Source organism: Clarias gariepinus, unplaced genomic scaffold (assembly GCF_024256425.1).
Source record: "Clarias gariepinus isolate MV-2021 ecotype Netherlands unplaced genomic scaffold, CGAR_prim_01v2 scaffold_30, whole genome shotgun sequence".
NCBI classification, from domain to species: Eukaryota; Metazoa; Chordata; class Actinopteri; order Siluriformes; family Clariidae; genus Clarias; species Clarias gariepinus.
In genome coordinates, this window is record NW_026520997.1 from 780,891 (window position 1) to 797,434 (window position 16,544).

At 42.5% G+C, this 16,544-nt stretch overlaps 1 protein-coding gene across 1 annotated transcript; it reads left to right on the forward strand.

Annotated features, from left to right (window-relative positions):
- The first annotated feature begins 3,749 nt into the window (after positions 1-3,749).
- Positions 3,750-15,097, forward strand: LOC128516957 (cartilage intermediate layer protein 2-like). The gene is made up of 7 exons (XM_053490656.1): positions 3,750-3,818; positions 5,601-5,656; positions 5,741-5,777; positions 8,393-8,417; positions 8,515-8,556; positions 8,836-9,007; positions 14,763-15,097. Exons 3-7 carry the CDS (start codon positions 5,766-5,768, stop codon positions 14,860-14,862), a joined length of 351 nt encoding a protein of 116 aa, XP_053346631.1. The 5' UTR covers positions 3,750-3,818; positions 5,601-5,656; positions 5,741-5,765; the 3' UTR covers positions 14,863-15,097.
- The last annotated feature ends 1,447 nt before the right edge of the window (positions 15,098-16,544 follow it).

Genomic DNA, 16,544 nt, shown 5'->3' on the forward strand with positions numbered 1-16,544 from the left:
GTCTCGCCACAGGGCGTGTTGCGCGTCTCCCCCGGCCTGTGTCTCGCCACAGGGCGTGTTGCGCGTCTCCCCCGGCCTGTGTCTCGCCACAGGGCGTGTTGCGCGTCTCCCCCGGCCTGTGTCTCGCCACAGGGCGTGTTGCGCGTCTCCCCCGGCCTGTGTCTCGCCACAGGGCGTGTTGCGCGTCTCCCCCGGCCTGTGTCTCGCCACAGGGCGTGTTGCGCGTCTCCCCCGGCCTGGGTCTCGCCACAGGGCGTGTTGCGCGTCTCCCCCGGCCTGTGTCTCGCCACAGGGCGTGTTGCGCGTCTCCCCCGGCCTGTGTCTCGCCACAGGGCGTGTTGCGCGTCTCCCCCGGCCTGTGTCTCGCCACAGGGCGTGTTGCGCGTCTCCCCCGGCCTGTGTCTCGCCACAGGGCGTGTTGCGCGTCTCCCCCGGCCTGTGTCTCGCCAGAGAGCCCCTGTTAGCATAGAGTTAAGTATAGTTTGAGTTTGTTTGTTCCTTTGTTTGTATCTTTATTTATACTTTGTTTAACCTTTATTAAAAGACTCTTTTTTTTTTTTTTTTTTTTTTTCTTCTTTTTTTTTTGATTACACCACCCCTCTGCCTCTATGCCTGCTCCTTCCGCCCACGGCGTTCAACACCTGCCACAACAACCCGTTCATGACAACCAGTGTATACTGACTAGGAATTTATGATTTCTTATTTAATAAGGTGTAATCCTTCTGGAGCCAGAAGCCAAGTGAAAATCAAACACCAAAACATTCTGCAAAAAGGTAATATTTGATCACTTTTGATATACACGATCACTGAACTATTTATTGAACATGATTTAGTATATTCTTTCTGTCATGGAGCTAATAGACAGAAGGCTGAAGCCCGTCTAACCTTTTTACATTAGAGTAACAAACTGTCATTGTGCTTTCACAGTACATACCTGGAGATTTACCCGCGGATGAAGGTCCTTTAACCTCAATGCACAATCTAATCAATGTAAGAATTTGTGTGCAGTTGTCCATATTTTAATTTTATTGTCTGACAGAATTTTATTTATTTAATTATTTTTAATAATAAATCCTAGTTTCCTTCCTGTAGGAGCTGTATAAGGTCCATCTTCAAAAACAAATAAGAAAAAGTGACATGGAGATGGACCTTAAATGGAAGAGAAAAGGCTATCCATTAAAAAAACAATACCAGAAATTGAATTACTGGAGCGTCACCTTAAGGTGAGAACTTGAGCGTATATTAATGTGTTGCATGTTAAAAGTGTTGTGTGTGTATATAAAGCAATGTCATTTAAAAAACACCTTTTATTTCATTTTACTTTCATTGTTTTTCAGGAAATAAAGAAATGAACTGAGCAGCAGACCAGTGCAAACAATTTAATAAAAGTAATTTTGACAAATCCTGTCTCATCACTTCCATGTTGTGTGCAAAAATCTGTAGAGATTGCTCTGGGCCTCTTCTTCAATACAAGGAAGGTGGCTCTCTCCTCTTATAGGGGCAATGTGGTGAAGCACAACATGCATGCCCTCTCTGGACTGACCCGGAGCCCACGTAGACACTGAAACCTAGACTTGAGGATCCCTATGGTCATCCCCACCTCGGCCCGTGTTTGGCTGTGAGCCAGGTTAAAGCGTGTCTGTGGTCCAGGATCAGGTTCAGGGTAGGGGGTCATTAAATAGGGCAGACAAGGGTGTCCTCTGTCCCCCAGCAAGTAACCATTGTACTGTCCTGTAATGATTCAAGTGTACAATACTAATATATATTTTTAAAAAAACATTGAATAGAGCAAAACATACCCTGCTGAAATGTCTGGCATAATGATGACTTGTGGAGAATTCTGGCATCATGCACAGATCCTGGCCATTTTGCATCATCATTAGTAATGATGTGAGTTGCCTCACATATTAAAAAGTAATGAGTTTAATGATAGGCAAAAAATTAAGCACACAAAATTAGGTTGTTACTTGAACATTGCTACTATGAATTGAGTTCCTATTAACATCGTCTCCCTCATTTATTGAAGGAGTTTTAATAGGAATGTGTTTGCCATCAATGCACCCAATTACATTTGGAAACCCTGAAATAAAAAGTCATATATGGAAGGATCGAGTGTGTGTGTGTGCAGGATGAATACATGTATACAGTAGATATAAATAGTATGACTACATAATAAATATGCGTCATCGACTTTACTATAAAGAACAAACCTGCCACTCTGTTGAATTCCTCTAATAACATGCACACTGTACACATGTGTGTAAGAAGTGTTTAAGTGCCAGACATACAGTTACCTTTCCCACATTCTCTGCATCGCCCACGTTGTACAAAACATGCCCTGACGCAAAAAAAACGAAGTGCTATACAGAATGTTTTACAGAGACCCGCCGTTTTTTGTGACATTTACAATATGCGGTTTCAAGAGATGTGTTAAGTAAGTTAACAATTCCATTGAAAACCAATAACGCTCTTTCAAATAATCATTAGAAAATTAAAAAACATAAAAACGCGGTCTTATAACTCTCTCCTGGCGAAAAAAACTATAATTTACTATGTATAATTTGTGCCTCCACGTCCACAGGATCATCATCAAAAGTGCCGCCATGCTGAATAACCTTCTGAAACAAACTTACCCTGGAACATAACCCCCTACCGAGCAGGTCATCTTCAGAGAGTCAGTTGCTATGGTTACATACAGACCCAAAAAGTTACCTCAGTTTTTGGAACTGAAAGTTGAGGTTTTCTACTAACTTATCCGGGTATGTCACATAACCTGCTTTCTGGAATACCCCCCTGTTGTGGATGTCCAGGAAAAACAAACAAACATGTATTTACAAAATATGGCTTTGTACAATACACACATCAACACAAGTTATAGCATTTCAGTGTTTAATAAATACTTTAACTAGTTTAACCATAAATATATCTGCTTAAGATAGACAGTATGGCTTAGTGCCGCTGAAATAAAAAATATATCTACAGTATCACAGAACCTAAAAATGTGTAGGCGTGTCTACCTGAAACTGGAGCAGCTGAACCACCAGCCCGGCCAAAGATTTACAGGACGGAGAGTCGGCCTGGACATACTGGCACAGAACACACACCGCAAAGATAAAACGCCAGAGCAGGATCATTTAGATTTATATCAAACTATATAAACATTAAATCATCAAATAAACTGCAGTACTGTTACATTATGACATTACATCATCTCAAGGATGCCTAAACATTTACAGGGTCATTGTTTATGTTTTAAACCCTATAGAATAATGACTGAACCACAAACAGAGCTGACTGAATAAAACAGGTGCGCTGCGGTTACTCTTATTTTCCCCATCCATGTTCAAAATAATAATAATCCCGCCTCCTGAAGTGGTTCGACGGAAGCCTCTCCTCAGTGCAACACACATTAAAAAACACCTAAAGGACTCCAAGATGGTGAGAAATAAGATTCTTTGGTCTGATGAGACCAAGATAGAACTTTTTGGCCTTAATTCTAAGCGGTATGTGTGGAGAAAACCAGTACCAGGTACAGGGATATCCTGGACGTAAACCTTCAGAGTTCAGAACCTCAGACTGGGCCGAAGGTTTACTTTCCAACAAGATAATGACCCTAAGCACACAGCTAAAATAATGAAGGAGTGGCTTCACAACAACTCTGTGACTGTTCTTGAATGGCCCAGCCAGAGCCCTGACTTAAATCCAGTTGGGCATCTCTGAAGAGATCTAAAAATTGCTGTGCACCAAAGGTTACCATCCAACCTGACAGAACTGGAGAGGATCTGCAAGGAGGAACAGCAGAGGATCCCCAAATCCAGGTGTGAAAAAACTGTTGCATTAGCTGTTGGCTACTGTATATTAGATCCAAAGGTGCTTCTACTAAATACTGAGCAAAGGGTCTAAATACTTAGGGTTTAACCATAAATATATCTGCAGGTGATATTTCAGTTTTTCTTTTTTAATAAATCTGCAAAATTTCAACAATTCTTTGTTTTTCAGTCACTATGGGGTGCTGTGTACATTAATGAGAAAATAAATTAACTTAAATAGCTGCAATATAACAAAGAGTGAAAAATTTAAGGGCATCTGAATACTTTCCATACCTACTATATATATAGTGTAATACAGTGTATCTCTCAGGACTGGCCTTTCAAGAAGGTTTTCAGTTAAAGGGGGTATCCAACAGGAATGTCCTCTCAGCCCGCTTTTATTCATTTCAGCTACAGAATCGCTGGCAATATTTATTAAGCACCCCTCAGATTTACAAGGTATTGAAATTTTGGGAATAAAATGTATAATTAGCCAATTCGCTGATGTTACAGTCCTGTCTCTTAAGAACAAGAATATGGTTTCAATGAAAATTGATGAAATAATCTATTTTTCCAAAGCATCGGGACTGACTATGAATTTTACAGTGTGAACTTTTAGCTGTTCATGATTGCGACTTTACCAACACAGATAAAATTCCAATGAAAATGAGATGAAGTACCTGGGTCTTGTGATTTTAAAGAATCCACATGACATTGAAAGTTTAAATCTTACTCTTAAAATAAAAGCTGTTCAGAAATCTTTGAATTTTTGGCTTACATGTGATTTATTCCTATTTGGTCAAATACTATTGTCTAAAACAGACATTTTTAAAAGGTTTATTTATAAGCTTATTGATGGCTCATGGGTAGGTGTTTCGCCTGCCATCCGAAAGGCCCAGGTTCGATTCCCAGCCACTGGATGCAGTGCCGGTCCCAAGCCCGAATAAAATGGAAGGGGTTGTGTCAGGAAGAGCATCCGGACCGGGTATTCCGCTGTGGCGACCCCTTGCCGGGAGCAGCCGAAAGACAAACAAAATTGATCCATGTCATTCCCCTTATTCCCCATCAAAAACAATAAAATAATTTAACTCCATAATATTAACCATCTTTTAAAATCAAATAGTTAAAAGAGTGCATTTCTCAGCCTCAGATTTCAAGTCTGTAATCAGATATATATATATATATATATATATTTTTTAGAGTAGCTGAGCCTCACACCATCGTTTAAATGTACAGTACAACAGTTACTGATGTTTTGTTCACATGCCAAACAAACTTGAAATGTGAACTTGTGGAATTATTGACCATTAGGGTGTGTGAGAAGCTTACTGGAAGTTTTGGTGACCTGAAAAGAACTTCCTCCATGCAATAACCGGAGATCAGGAATAACCGAACTATCTTTTTGTGTTAAGGTGTAATTTATAATAAACCGTATGTTTGCATCTAGCACAGGTTTTATAGAGAGATTACTTTATTCATCTCAAAATGAAATTTGTAGCTATAGATTACCTGAAGCCCACAACACACATATCAGTGTACAGTGTTGATCACAAAACAAATACGTTTGAAACCTAAACCATGAAACTATCTGGGGACTTTTACATTGTTAGGGTGTGTAGGAACAGATTCAATTTCTGTTCATGTATAATTATAATAATCGACTATCAGACCCTTATATACATGTCCAAAGATTCAATGAAAGGCTTTTTGTGTTTCCTTAATAATATGCATGATAAAAAAATATTTTGAGCAGTTTAGAGTATATAAGCTGTGCTTGTTTGGGCTTTAAAGCGTCACGGAGCTCGCCGCTGTTCAGACGACTACACTGAGGAAAATTTGAAGCACTGGTAAGAACATGTAGCCTTTGAAATAACGATTACTACAGAACGTTCTCTCTTATTTCTGTGTGTAAATTTTTATTGTCTCGTCAGCTTTGGAGTGAAATCTACAGGCAGCATGAAGGAGTTGGTGAGTTTCATTTTTTATTATAGTTTTAGTGAGACACTGATGATAGGTCTATTGTGTTATATTTGTTATTTATTAACCTGTAGCCCTCGCCAGGGTCGTGCAATGTCCACTTTACTCTTTGCAGTTGGTTTGGAGCGTCTTCCTAGTGCTCTTAAATCTACCTCCTTGTTTGACTGTATTATGAGATGAGGAACATCTTTATATGCTGATCAACTCTTGTTGTACCTTAATGACCCTATAACGTGTCTGCAACTGTGTCATTATTAAGTCAATTCAGATTCTGGTTCTAAATTAAATCATTAATTAATAACATTTTCAGATGAGACATGAATCATTGCCTGATCTCTCAACTATCTAGGAATATGTATTTCCTGCTATTGTTTGTCTCTGTTTAAAGCTAACTATATCCTTCAGGTTAACAAATGAAGGCTGATTTTAAGGCTGTAGCTGGAAGAGTCCAATGAGTGAAGATAACTATATACATGTACTTCTGAGGGGTCTTTATTTGTTTTAGGGCTTGCCAGTTGTTTTAGTCACTTTGCAGCTCAATTCTATGTAAATTCTCAATAATAACAACTGAATCTTTAACTTCCTGTATTGGGAAAAACATGTTCCCATGGGTTATTATAAGTATCTTCTGGAAAATAAAGAGGTAGTGAGGAAGGCTGACTGAACATCTGGGGCCTCATGTACAAAGACTTGCGTTGAATTCATACTCAAACATTGCGTACAGACAAAGCTGTAAATGTGCGTACGCAGTAAAAAAATCTGATGTATGAAACACTGCGTACGCGGAATCCCACGCATATTCTCTTTGTACATCTGAATTAACGTGAAATTGAGCACACGAGCACAAAACCCCTCCCTGCCTCCTCCCCCGTAAAAATATGTTAATGACTCCACTTTGGCAAAACCAAACGAAAAAGCAATGGCAAAAGCAAGCAAGAAAAGAAACTTCACAGAATGTGAATTGGAGGTGCTCCTATCGGAGGTAGACCGGAGAAAAACTATTTGCAAGTTTGTCCTCTGGAATTAATAACAACAACAAAAAAAAACTTAGCTGGAATAATAAAATGTATAATTAGCCAATTCGCTGATGTTACAGTCCTGTCTCTTAAGAACAAGAATATGGTTTCAATAGAAATTGATGAAATAATCTATTTTTCTAAAGCATCGGGACTGACTATGAATTTTACAGTGTGAACTTTTAGCTGTTCATTATTGCGACTTTACCAACACAGATAAAATTCCAATGAAAATGAGATGAAGTACCTGGGTCTTGTGATTTTAAAGAATCCACATGACATTGAGAGTTTAAATCTTACTCTTAAAATAAAAGCTGTTCAGAAATCTTTGAATATTTGGCTTACATGTGATTTATTCCTATTTGGTCAAATACTATTGTCTAAAACAGACATTTTTAAAACATCAGAATCTTTAATCTGTATCTTTAAATACATCACTCACCAAGAAGCCACCCATCGCACACCCTGCCACCCTGGAGCCTCATCCCAACCATGCTGTTTGTGAGGATGAATGAATTATGGCTTGTCCCAGGCCACTTGCCACAATATTTGTTGGGCGCATTTGAGCATCACATATTATTTGCACATTTATTGAATGGAAATATTTCCATATAATGGAAACCTTATATATCTGCTAGACATGCGAATGATCCCGTCCCATACAGCTGGCATTGCACGGCTCAAAGACGACTGGCTTAACCCTGAGCGGTCTGCCAGTTCCCTTTGGACAGAACCAGTTGCCAGGAAACCAAGCATTGTCAGCACCTGTAAGGGAACGGGTATTGCGTGGCTCCTCGCTGTCTTTCTTTCCAAATTTGGACCCAACTTAGCACAGAGCTCCAAGAGGATAGCTTTTGGAAATCTGAAACAGATAATAAGCCAGTCATCATCGTGGGCCAGAAAATCACTGTGATCCCTAAAACGCCTTCCCTTCAGATTCGCCAACTGACAATGTCCTCTAATAAGGCCAACACTGCCATTGCCATAGACTAAGGGTTGTATACATTTGCAAATGCTTTTATATGTTCTAAATCAAATAATTGGTAGAAAAATATTGTGTCAATTAACCCATTTTATCAATTATAAATTAATAGCTATGTTTTTCACGTATTGGTGCGATACTTTGTAGTGTGCGATTTAACATAATTGCCTCTAGGAGTCGCCAACGAAAATAAAACAAACACACACAAGAAATACATGTACGCCAGACATGAAGTTGGCGTGGAAGAACGCACATTCTCACGTTAATTTTACTGTTAGTAAATCCGACCGCGAGCGTGAAAACTGACGTAAGCAAAGTTTTTGTGCGTACGCAGCGTTGATACATGAGGCCCCTGGTATTCTAAAGGTCCTGTTTTGGCTCCAGTGATCAGATAGAGACTGGAGTGTGCTTGAGACACAGTGCTGTTAATCCTCATCACCTTCGAGCACGGGCTCCCTTCTGAGTCTCTGGAGGTTTCTTCCTCATGTAATGCGGAGTGTTTCACCTATGGGCTGGCGACCCAGTACAGTACATGTATATCATGTTGTTGGCTTCCATTATAACACTTTAAATTTTAACTCTTTTAATTTTAATTTTTTCCCCTCTAGATCTTTTGTGTCCTTTTGATTGCTGGTAAGTTCTGAAAAACTAAATTCTTGTGTCCATGATATAATCGACTAGTTCATGTATTAATGTTATAAATCCAATGCTTTTATTTGCTGCTGTACAGGAGCTGGCATCTCGAAAGTTGCAAGTGCTTCTTGTTGCCAGGGTAAGTCTGTACTTTCCCAACACTTTTAACTCTAAACGTTCATCATCCGCAAGGAATAAATCACTTTAATCAGGTTATTAGTCTTTAACAGAATAATGTGATGAAATAGAGGTACTGAGTTTTTCTCATAATGGCATATCACAAAGTGTTTTATTCCTTTAATATCACATTCTGACCAATCACAATCCAGAATTCAGCAGTGATGTGGGATAAAATAGCTCTCATACTTTAAACTTACAGCTTGTGTCTTTGCACAATGACTGTCTTCCTGTATTTTAGTGTGTTACACTCAGTGGTTTGACCGTGACGACCCCACTGGGTATGGAGATTATGAAACTCTTGAACACCTAAGAGCTGAGAACCCGGGAAAGATCTGCAGTTGCCCTACATCCATAGAAGTTCAGACACTCGATGGTCGTAATGCAACAACTATTGGACAAGTGTTTAGATTGTAAGTCTGTCGTTACTGTGTGTCTGTGTGTGTAAGAGAGAGAGAGAGAGAACAGTGTGACTAAACAGTGTACTGTATTAACAATGCGGTGGTGATCCAGGTGTCCATCAATGAGGGGAACCAGAAACATCCAGCAATACAACACGTCCTTCATAATGACTGAGTTATTATTTGTATAATAAGCTATTATATCTATAATATAATAATGCTTACCATGAAGTCATGAAATAAAAGTAAATGTTTAACCATTTATGGAGCACTGAGCATATTTATAATTTATTAACCACCAATATAGCTAAATAGCAGGACTATATACTATACTATGTACTATACTATATAACCTATTTACCTGTTTGTTTAGCTACTAAAATACTTGGTGAAATAACAGACCAGTCAGACCCCCAGTGTCTCCGTACACTGAATGCTAGGACAGATTTCCATTTTGAATCAGTAAAGCTCTTACACTAAAGTGGGACAGCAACTTGTCCTTTTGGGTTACTAAGGTGTAGTTCAATCAAGTCATAATTAAATTAAATTAAATTTTATTTATATAGTGCTTTTAACAATGGACTTAAACATTGTCTCAAAGCAGCTTCACAAAAATGAATGAAATTTATTAAAAAAGAAAATTTATGGAAGTGTGTATGTGTGCGAAAAATGTGTCTAGATAATAATGAAATGAATTAATGAATGATGAATGAAATGTCCCTGATAAGCAAACCAAGGGTGACGGCGACAGTGGCAAAGAAAAACTCCCTGAGATGGTAATAGGAAGAAACCTTGAGAGGAACCAGACTCAACAGGGAACCCATCCTCATCTGGGTGATAACAGATAGAGATAATATAACATCACGTGTGTTATGCAGCTGAGAGTACAATATAACAGAAATTCTTTAAATTAACATGAAGTCCAGTTCAGCACAGGGAGTCAGTAGGTGCAGAGGGCAGATGGGGTCTGAATCACTGGGAGCACAGGAGCAGGATGTGTAGCTCCAACCATCATAAAGCAGAATCCAGCTGGAGCAGGTCCTTCTCTGGATGCCTCAGGATCCTCACAGGGTTGGCCTTTGTCTACTGAAGCTGGTACAATCTCCAGATGCCTCGGGATGGGTAGAAAAATACAGAACAGATGGAGAGAATTAGCGTAGTTGCCATTCAGGATAGGTGTACTGGAGTATGAAGTTATGGGATGAGTTACGCGTATGCCAGATTAAAGAGATGCGTCTTGAGTCTACTTTTAAACTGGGAAACTGTGTCTGAGCCCCAAACACTGTCTGGAAGGCTATTCCAAAGCTTTGAAGCTAAATATGAAAATGCCCTGCCCCCTTTTGTAGATTTTGAAATTCTGGGAATTACCAGAAGTCCAGAGTTTTGTGATCTTAAGGGACGTGGTGGATTATAGCGTATCAGAAGACTGGTTAGGTATGTGGGAGCTAAACCATTTAGAGCCTTGTATGTAAGTAATACTATTTTGTAATTAATTCTAAACTTAACAGGTAGCCAGTGCAGGGATGATAATTTTGGGGTTAAATGATCATATTTTCTGGATCTAGTGAGAACCCTGGCGGCTGCATTTTGGACTAACTGAAGCTTGTTTATTGAGGATGCAGGACAACCACCTAGTAATGCATTACAATAGTCCAGTCTGGAGATCATGAATGCATAAACTAGCTTTTCTGCATCAGATACGGATAGGATACTCCTAAGTTTGGCGATATTTCTAAGATGGAAAAAGGCAGTTTTTGTGATATTGGAAAGTTACTGTCCAATATTACGCTCAGGTCTTTTACTGTTGAGCTAGTAGTAACAGTACATCCTTCTGAACGCAGGCTGAATTGTGAGAGCTGTTGTGTGCTGGTTTTTGGGCCGATGAGTAATATCTCTGTCTTATCTGAGTTTAGTAAAAGAAAGTTATTGGTCATCCAATCTTTTATGTCCTGGACACACTTAGTTAATCTAGACAACTTAGGTATTTCGTCTGGTTTTGTTGAGATATATAATTGCGTATCATCAGCATAACAATGGAAACTAATTCCATGTCTTTTAATGATGTTACCCAAGGGAAGCATGTATATTGAGAAGAGGAGAGGTCCTAAAACTGACCCTTGTGGGACCCTATATTTCATTGGCATTACACCAGACAGTTCTCCATTTAGATCTACAAAATGGTATTGATCAGACAGGTATGATCTAAACCATTTTAATGCCTGTCCCTGAATACAGATGTGATTTTGTTAGTGATCTATGAGAATATTATGATCTATAGTGTCGAATGCAGCACTAAGATCAAGTAAGACTAGTATTGAGATGCAGCCTTGGTCTGAGGCTAAAAACAAGTCTTTTGCAATCTTTACTAGTGCAGTTTCTGTACTATGATGGGGCCTGAAACCTGACTGAAATTCTTCAAGGATGTTGTTTTCCTGCAAAGTATTCTGCAAAAAAAGAGCCACTCACCTACCACCTCATCGCCCATACGACCTGGCGATTGAACTTCAGCCAGGTTCCCCCCCCCCCCCGCGGCCATCTCTACTCTCTATCGACCACCGAGACACAGGCTATGGAGGAGTACGTCGCCAACGCCCTGCGCCACGGTACCATCCGACCCTCCTCCTCACCAGCCGCCGCGGGGTTTTTCTTCGTGAAGAAGAAAGGGGGCGAATTTCGCCCATGTGTCGACTATCGGGGGCTAAACAAGATCACAATAAAGAACCGACATCCGCTGCCACTCACCAACTCTGCCCTGGACGCCCTCTCTGGTGCCACCATTTTCACGAAGTTGGACCTCCGGAGCGCCTACAACTTGGTGCGTATCAGAGAGGGCGATGAGTGGAAGACGGCGTTCATCACACCCACTGGACACTACGAGAGCCTGGTCATACCCTTTGGATTTTGCAACGCACCCTCGGCCTTCCAACAATTTATTAATGACGTCCTCAGAGACATGCTCGGCCGATGGGTGTTCGTCTACCTGGACGATATCCTCATTTATTCCCATAACCTCCAGGAGCACATCCAACATGTTCGGGCGGTTCTTAAGAGATTGCTCGCTCACCAACTGTACTGCAAGCTGGAAAAATGTGCTTTCCACGAGCACTCCACCACGTTCCTGGGTTTTGTCATCTCGCCCCAGGGTGTGGCCATGGATCCTCAGAAGCTCGAAGCTGTGCGTCACTGGCCCCTACCCAGGACCCTCAAACAGCTTCAACGTTTTCTGGGGTTTGCGAACTTCTATCGTCGCTTCATCCGGGGCTACAGTACAGTTGCAGCACCATTAACTGCTTTGACCAGGCCCTCGCTTCACCCGTTTCGCCTTACACCTGCTGCCATCTCCGCCTTCCAAGATCTGTGTCATCGTTTCACCACCGCTCCCATCCTTCTCCACCCAGACGCCAACCAACCTTTCGTTGTGGAGGTGGACGCGTCGGATGTGGGCGCCGGCGCCGTTCTCTCTCAACGAGGTCCAGACCAGAAACTGCACCCGTGTGGTTTCTTCTCCAAAAAATTCAACCCCACTCAGCAGCGATACGGGGTAGGGGACCGCGAACTGCTGGGCATAAAGTGGGCCTTGAAGGAATGGCGTCACTGGCTCCAGGGCGCCAGTGAGCCGTTCATCGTCTGGACCGACCATCAGAACCTCATCACCATCAGGAACTTAAGACAACTGAATCCACGACAGGCACGGTGGGCTCTATTTTTCGAACAGTACGATTTCCACCTATCGTACCGCCCGGGGTCCAAAAACACCAAGGCCGACGCACTTTCGAGACAACATGACGAAGACCTTCCCCGGGCGGATCCCGTGCCTGTCATCCCCGCTTCCCGGATCATCGCACCTCTTCGGTGGAACTTGGAGACAAGGGTCCGCCAGGCACAGGCCGCAGAGGCCGGGCCGGCAGGCGTGCCGCCTGGACGACTCTACGTACCCCAGAACGTGAGATCAGACGTCCTTCAATGGGGCCACTCCTCCGCGGTCGCCGGACACCAAGCGACGAGAAGGACCCTCTCATTAATCCAACGGGCGTTCTGGTGGCCGTCCATGAGAAGGGACATCATCGAGTTCGTCCAGGCGTGCCCGGTGTGCGCCAGGGCCAAGGACACCAATCAGCCACCCCCGGGAGAGCTTCAACCACTTCCTGTTCCTCGGCGGCCCTGGACGCACATCGCCCTGGACTTCATCACGGGCCTGCCGGTTTCCGAAGGGAAGAACACCATCCTCACCATTGTTGACCGGTTCTCCAAGGCTGTGCACCTGGTGGCCCTCACCGGACTCCCATCAGCCAAAACCACCGCTGAGTTAATACTGGAACACGTAGTCCGCCTGCATGGGTTCCCCAAAGACATCGTCTCGGACAGGGGGCCCCAGTTCACCGCCCGGTTCTGGAAGGCCTTCTGCCGTCTGATCAATTCCACCAGTAGTCTGTCATCCGGATACCATCCTCAGACTAATGGTCAGACGGAACAGACCAACCAACAACTGGAGCGCTACCTAAGATGTTTTGTGGCCGACCGCCAGCGCTCCTGGGCCCGCTACCTCACATGGGCAGAACTTTCCCACAACCTACACGTCTCCTCAGCCACCAATCTAAGCCCATTTGAGGTATGCTATGGTTTCCAACCTCCGATGTTTGCCCATCAAGAACCGGAGGTCGACGTACCATCGCCCCAACAGTTGGTCCGTAGGTGTCGACGGCTCTGGAACCAAGCCAACCTCGCTATCCAGAAGGCCAATCAACAGTATACCACTCAACACCGCCGTCGACACCCTCCGGGACGTTTGTACAGAGTAGGTGACAAGGTATGGTTATCCACAAAGAACCTCCACCTTCATACCGAATCCAGGAAACTCTCACCTCGCTTCATAGGACCATACCGCATCACCCTAAGGATAAACCCTGTCACCTACCGGCTCCAGCTGCCTGCGGCGCTCCGGATCCACCCGGTTTTCCACACATCTCAACTCAAACCCTTCATCACCTCTCCAATGATTCCACCCACCCCCCCTGCTCCTCCTCCCCGCATCATTGACGGTGGTCCCGCCTACACCGTGCGTCGGATCCTCGATTTACGCCCTCGGGGCAGAGGCACCCAGTACCTGGTCGATTGGGAAGGCTACGGCCCCGAGGAACGATCGTGGATTCTGGCCCGGTTCATCCTCGACCCCGAACTCATTCGAGACTACCGTCGTCGGGTATCCTCCACCCCAGGACCGTCAGGAGCCAGTCCTGGACAGGGGGGTACTGTCATGCACACTCAAGCCGCGACCGGCACTAGGACCCGGAAGTAAGGCGGTCGCAAACCAGGAAGTATAAAAGGAGTAAACAAACCACAGTACCAAGCTCAGTCATTGAGTTGCCCGATGTTGCCTCGTTTGCGGTCATCTAACTGTGAGTACTCACCTTTTTGGTTTCGCTTTCTTGCTGAGTGTGTATTTATAGGACGCGGGTTAGATTGTGTCTTTCCCTTGCTCCCCAATCGTGAGAGTCCTTAGACTAACTGCGTGATTATCCTGCCTATTCGTGTCACTCCGCGTTTGGGTTTACCAGTCACGCTACACAGGGCTAACCGCTAAAGCTACGTCTTCTGGTCATCTCAGGTTAGTTCTTGACAAACGTAGTCACCCTGGTTTCCCTGAATACCTAACTATATGACTCTGGTGGTGTGGATTAGGTTTTGATACAAATCAATTTTAACATGTAAGAATGCTAATGAAGAATGTTTTACATTCTCTCTCTCTCTCCCTCTCTCTCTCTCTCAGCTTTGACACAGTGACTGGTTTCGCCTGCACTAATGCTGACCAGCCAAATCGCCAAATGTGCCTGGACTACAAGGTGCGCTTTGCATGCCCATGTTGGTAGTGGCAGAAGACACTTGGCATGACCTGGAAATGCTGCCTGTGTTGCTGGTGCTTAGATACAGGAGCTGATTAATGTACCAGGTTTAGAAAAGATGCCTTTGATCTTATTGTTTTAATCTACATATCACTCTAACAATCACACTCATTGACTTGTTTAATCATTAAAATGTTCGGTTTGTTTATTAAATTCCTGAAGTGGTGTCTGTCCTATTCTGTATTCTTGCTATTTTCATGAAATAAAGCATTAAAGAAGGGTTTTGCACCTTTATTCAAAAATACACAGTTGTATGCGTATACATTATGAACAAACAAGCAATAAGAACAAACAAATAAACAACAACATTTTTTCCAGGTTCAATTCAGTAACTTTTAATAGAGCTGTGATGAAAACTATAGAAATAGCAATAAATTTCATTATAAGTTAATTGGACTGTGTTATGAAGTGTATTGTGGCGCACTAAAAAATTATAAAAAAAAAATGACATTATAATCCAGTAGCTCTACTACACACACAATTTACTTTAATAGGAACACCTGCACATATACACATTTATTGAATCATGCAGCCATGTGGCAGCAGGACAATGCAGAAACATCTAACAGAGAGGCCATGAGTTCATGTTCACATCCAGCATCAGAATGGAGAAATGTCTGAGGGCTGTGACTCTAACACTTACTGGATTGTTGATGCCGGATGGTCTGGTTTAAGGATTTCAGAAATTCCTGGGATTTTTACTTCCACCAGTCTCTGGTGTCTCTCCCAGAATGCTGCTAAACAACTACATTATGGGCAGAGGGATAAAACACCTTGTTGAGAGCTCAGGGGAGAATTACTGGAGCGGTTTACGCTAACAGACAGATATACTGTAATAGCTGAAATATGCGCACTCTACAATTTACTGGTGCGAGAAGCACTTAAGATAAGGGGGCTGGGAACAGGGGCCTTAACGGGAGGGCACAGCGGCCTTTTCCTCTTTAGTGGCAGGATCACGAATGCTGGTGTTATGCACTGAAATGACCCCCTGCCACGAGTTGCCCCCTCTACATTACTTCTTTCAAATATTATATTAGACCATAAATTCATACGTTTATGAATTAATGTATTAATGGTCTCGGCGGCTGTCATGTGCCTAGGGTTAATTATAATACTAATAATATATTTGATAATAATAAACCTTGGAATTTATGTCCTAATATAATATTTGATAGAGATTATGTCGGGGGGGAGGGGGTGGCAGGGACGCATTTTAGCGCATAACACCATTCAAGCCTTTCCTTTGAAGTTCCACTACAATGTTGTATACCATATTATGTATGTATGTTGCCATATGTATAAGTTGCCGCTTCTTCCCCAGTGCGTGCGCTGCAGAGGTGTGTGTGTGTAAGAAGGAGAGAACGAGCTCAGCTGTGCTGTCCCCCCCCCCAAAAATGCTCTATTCTTTTTCCCTTTTTTTTACTTTTACTTCATGTCTTGTATTATAATTTTGTGACGCTGAAAGAGGCCGATAAAGGTTTTGTGCTGAAAAACAACTAGTTTAATATTTATATCCTCTTGTCTTTTTTGAACTACACTAGAATCCCCCATCCCACCTGCTGTTAAAGAGAGTAACTCGGTAACTTTTACTCTGAGTAAATTTTTTATGAGCTACTTTTTACTTTTACCTAAGTAGATTTTCATAACAG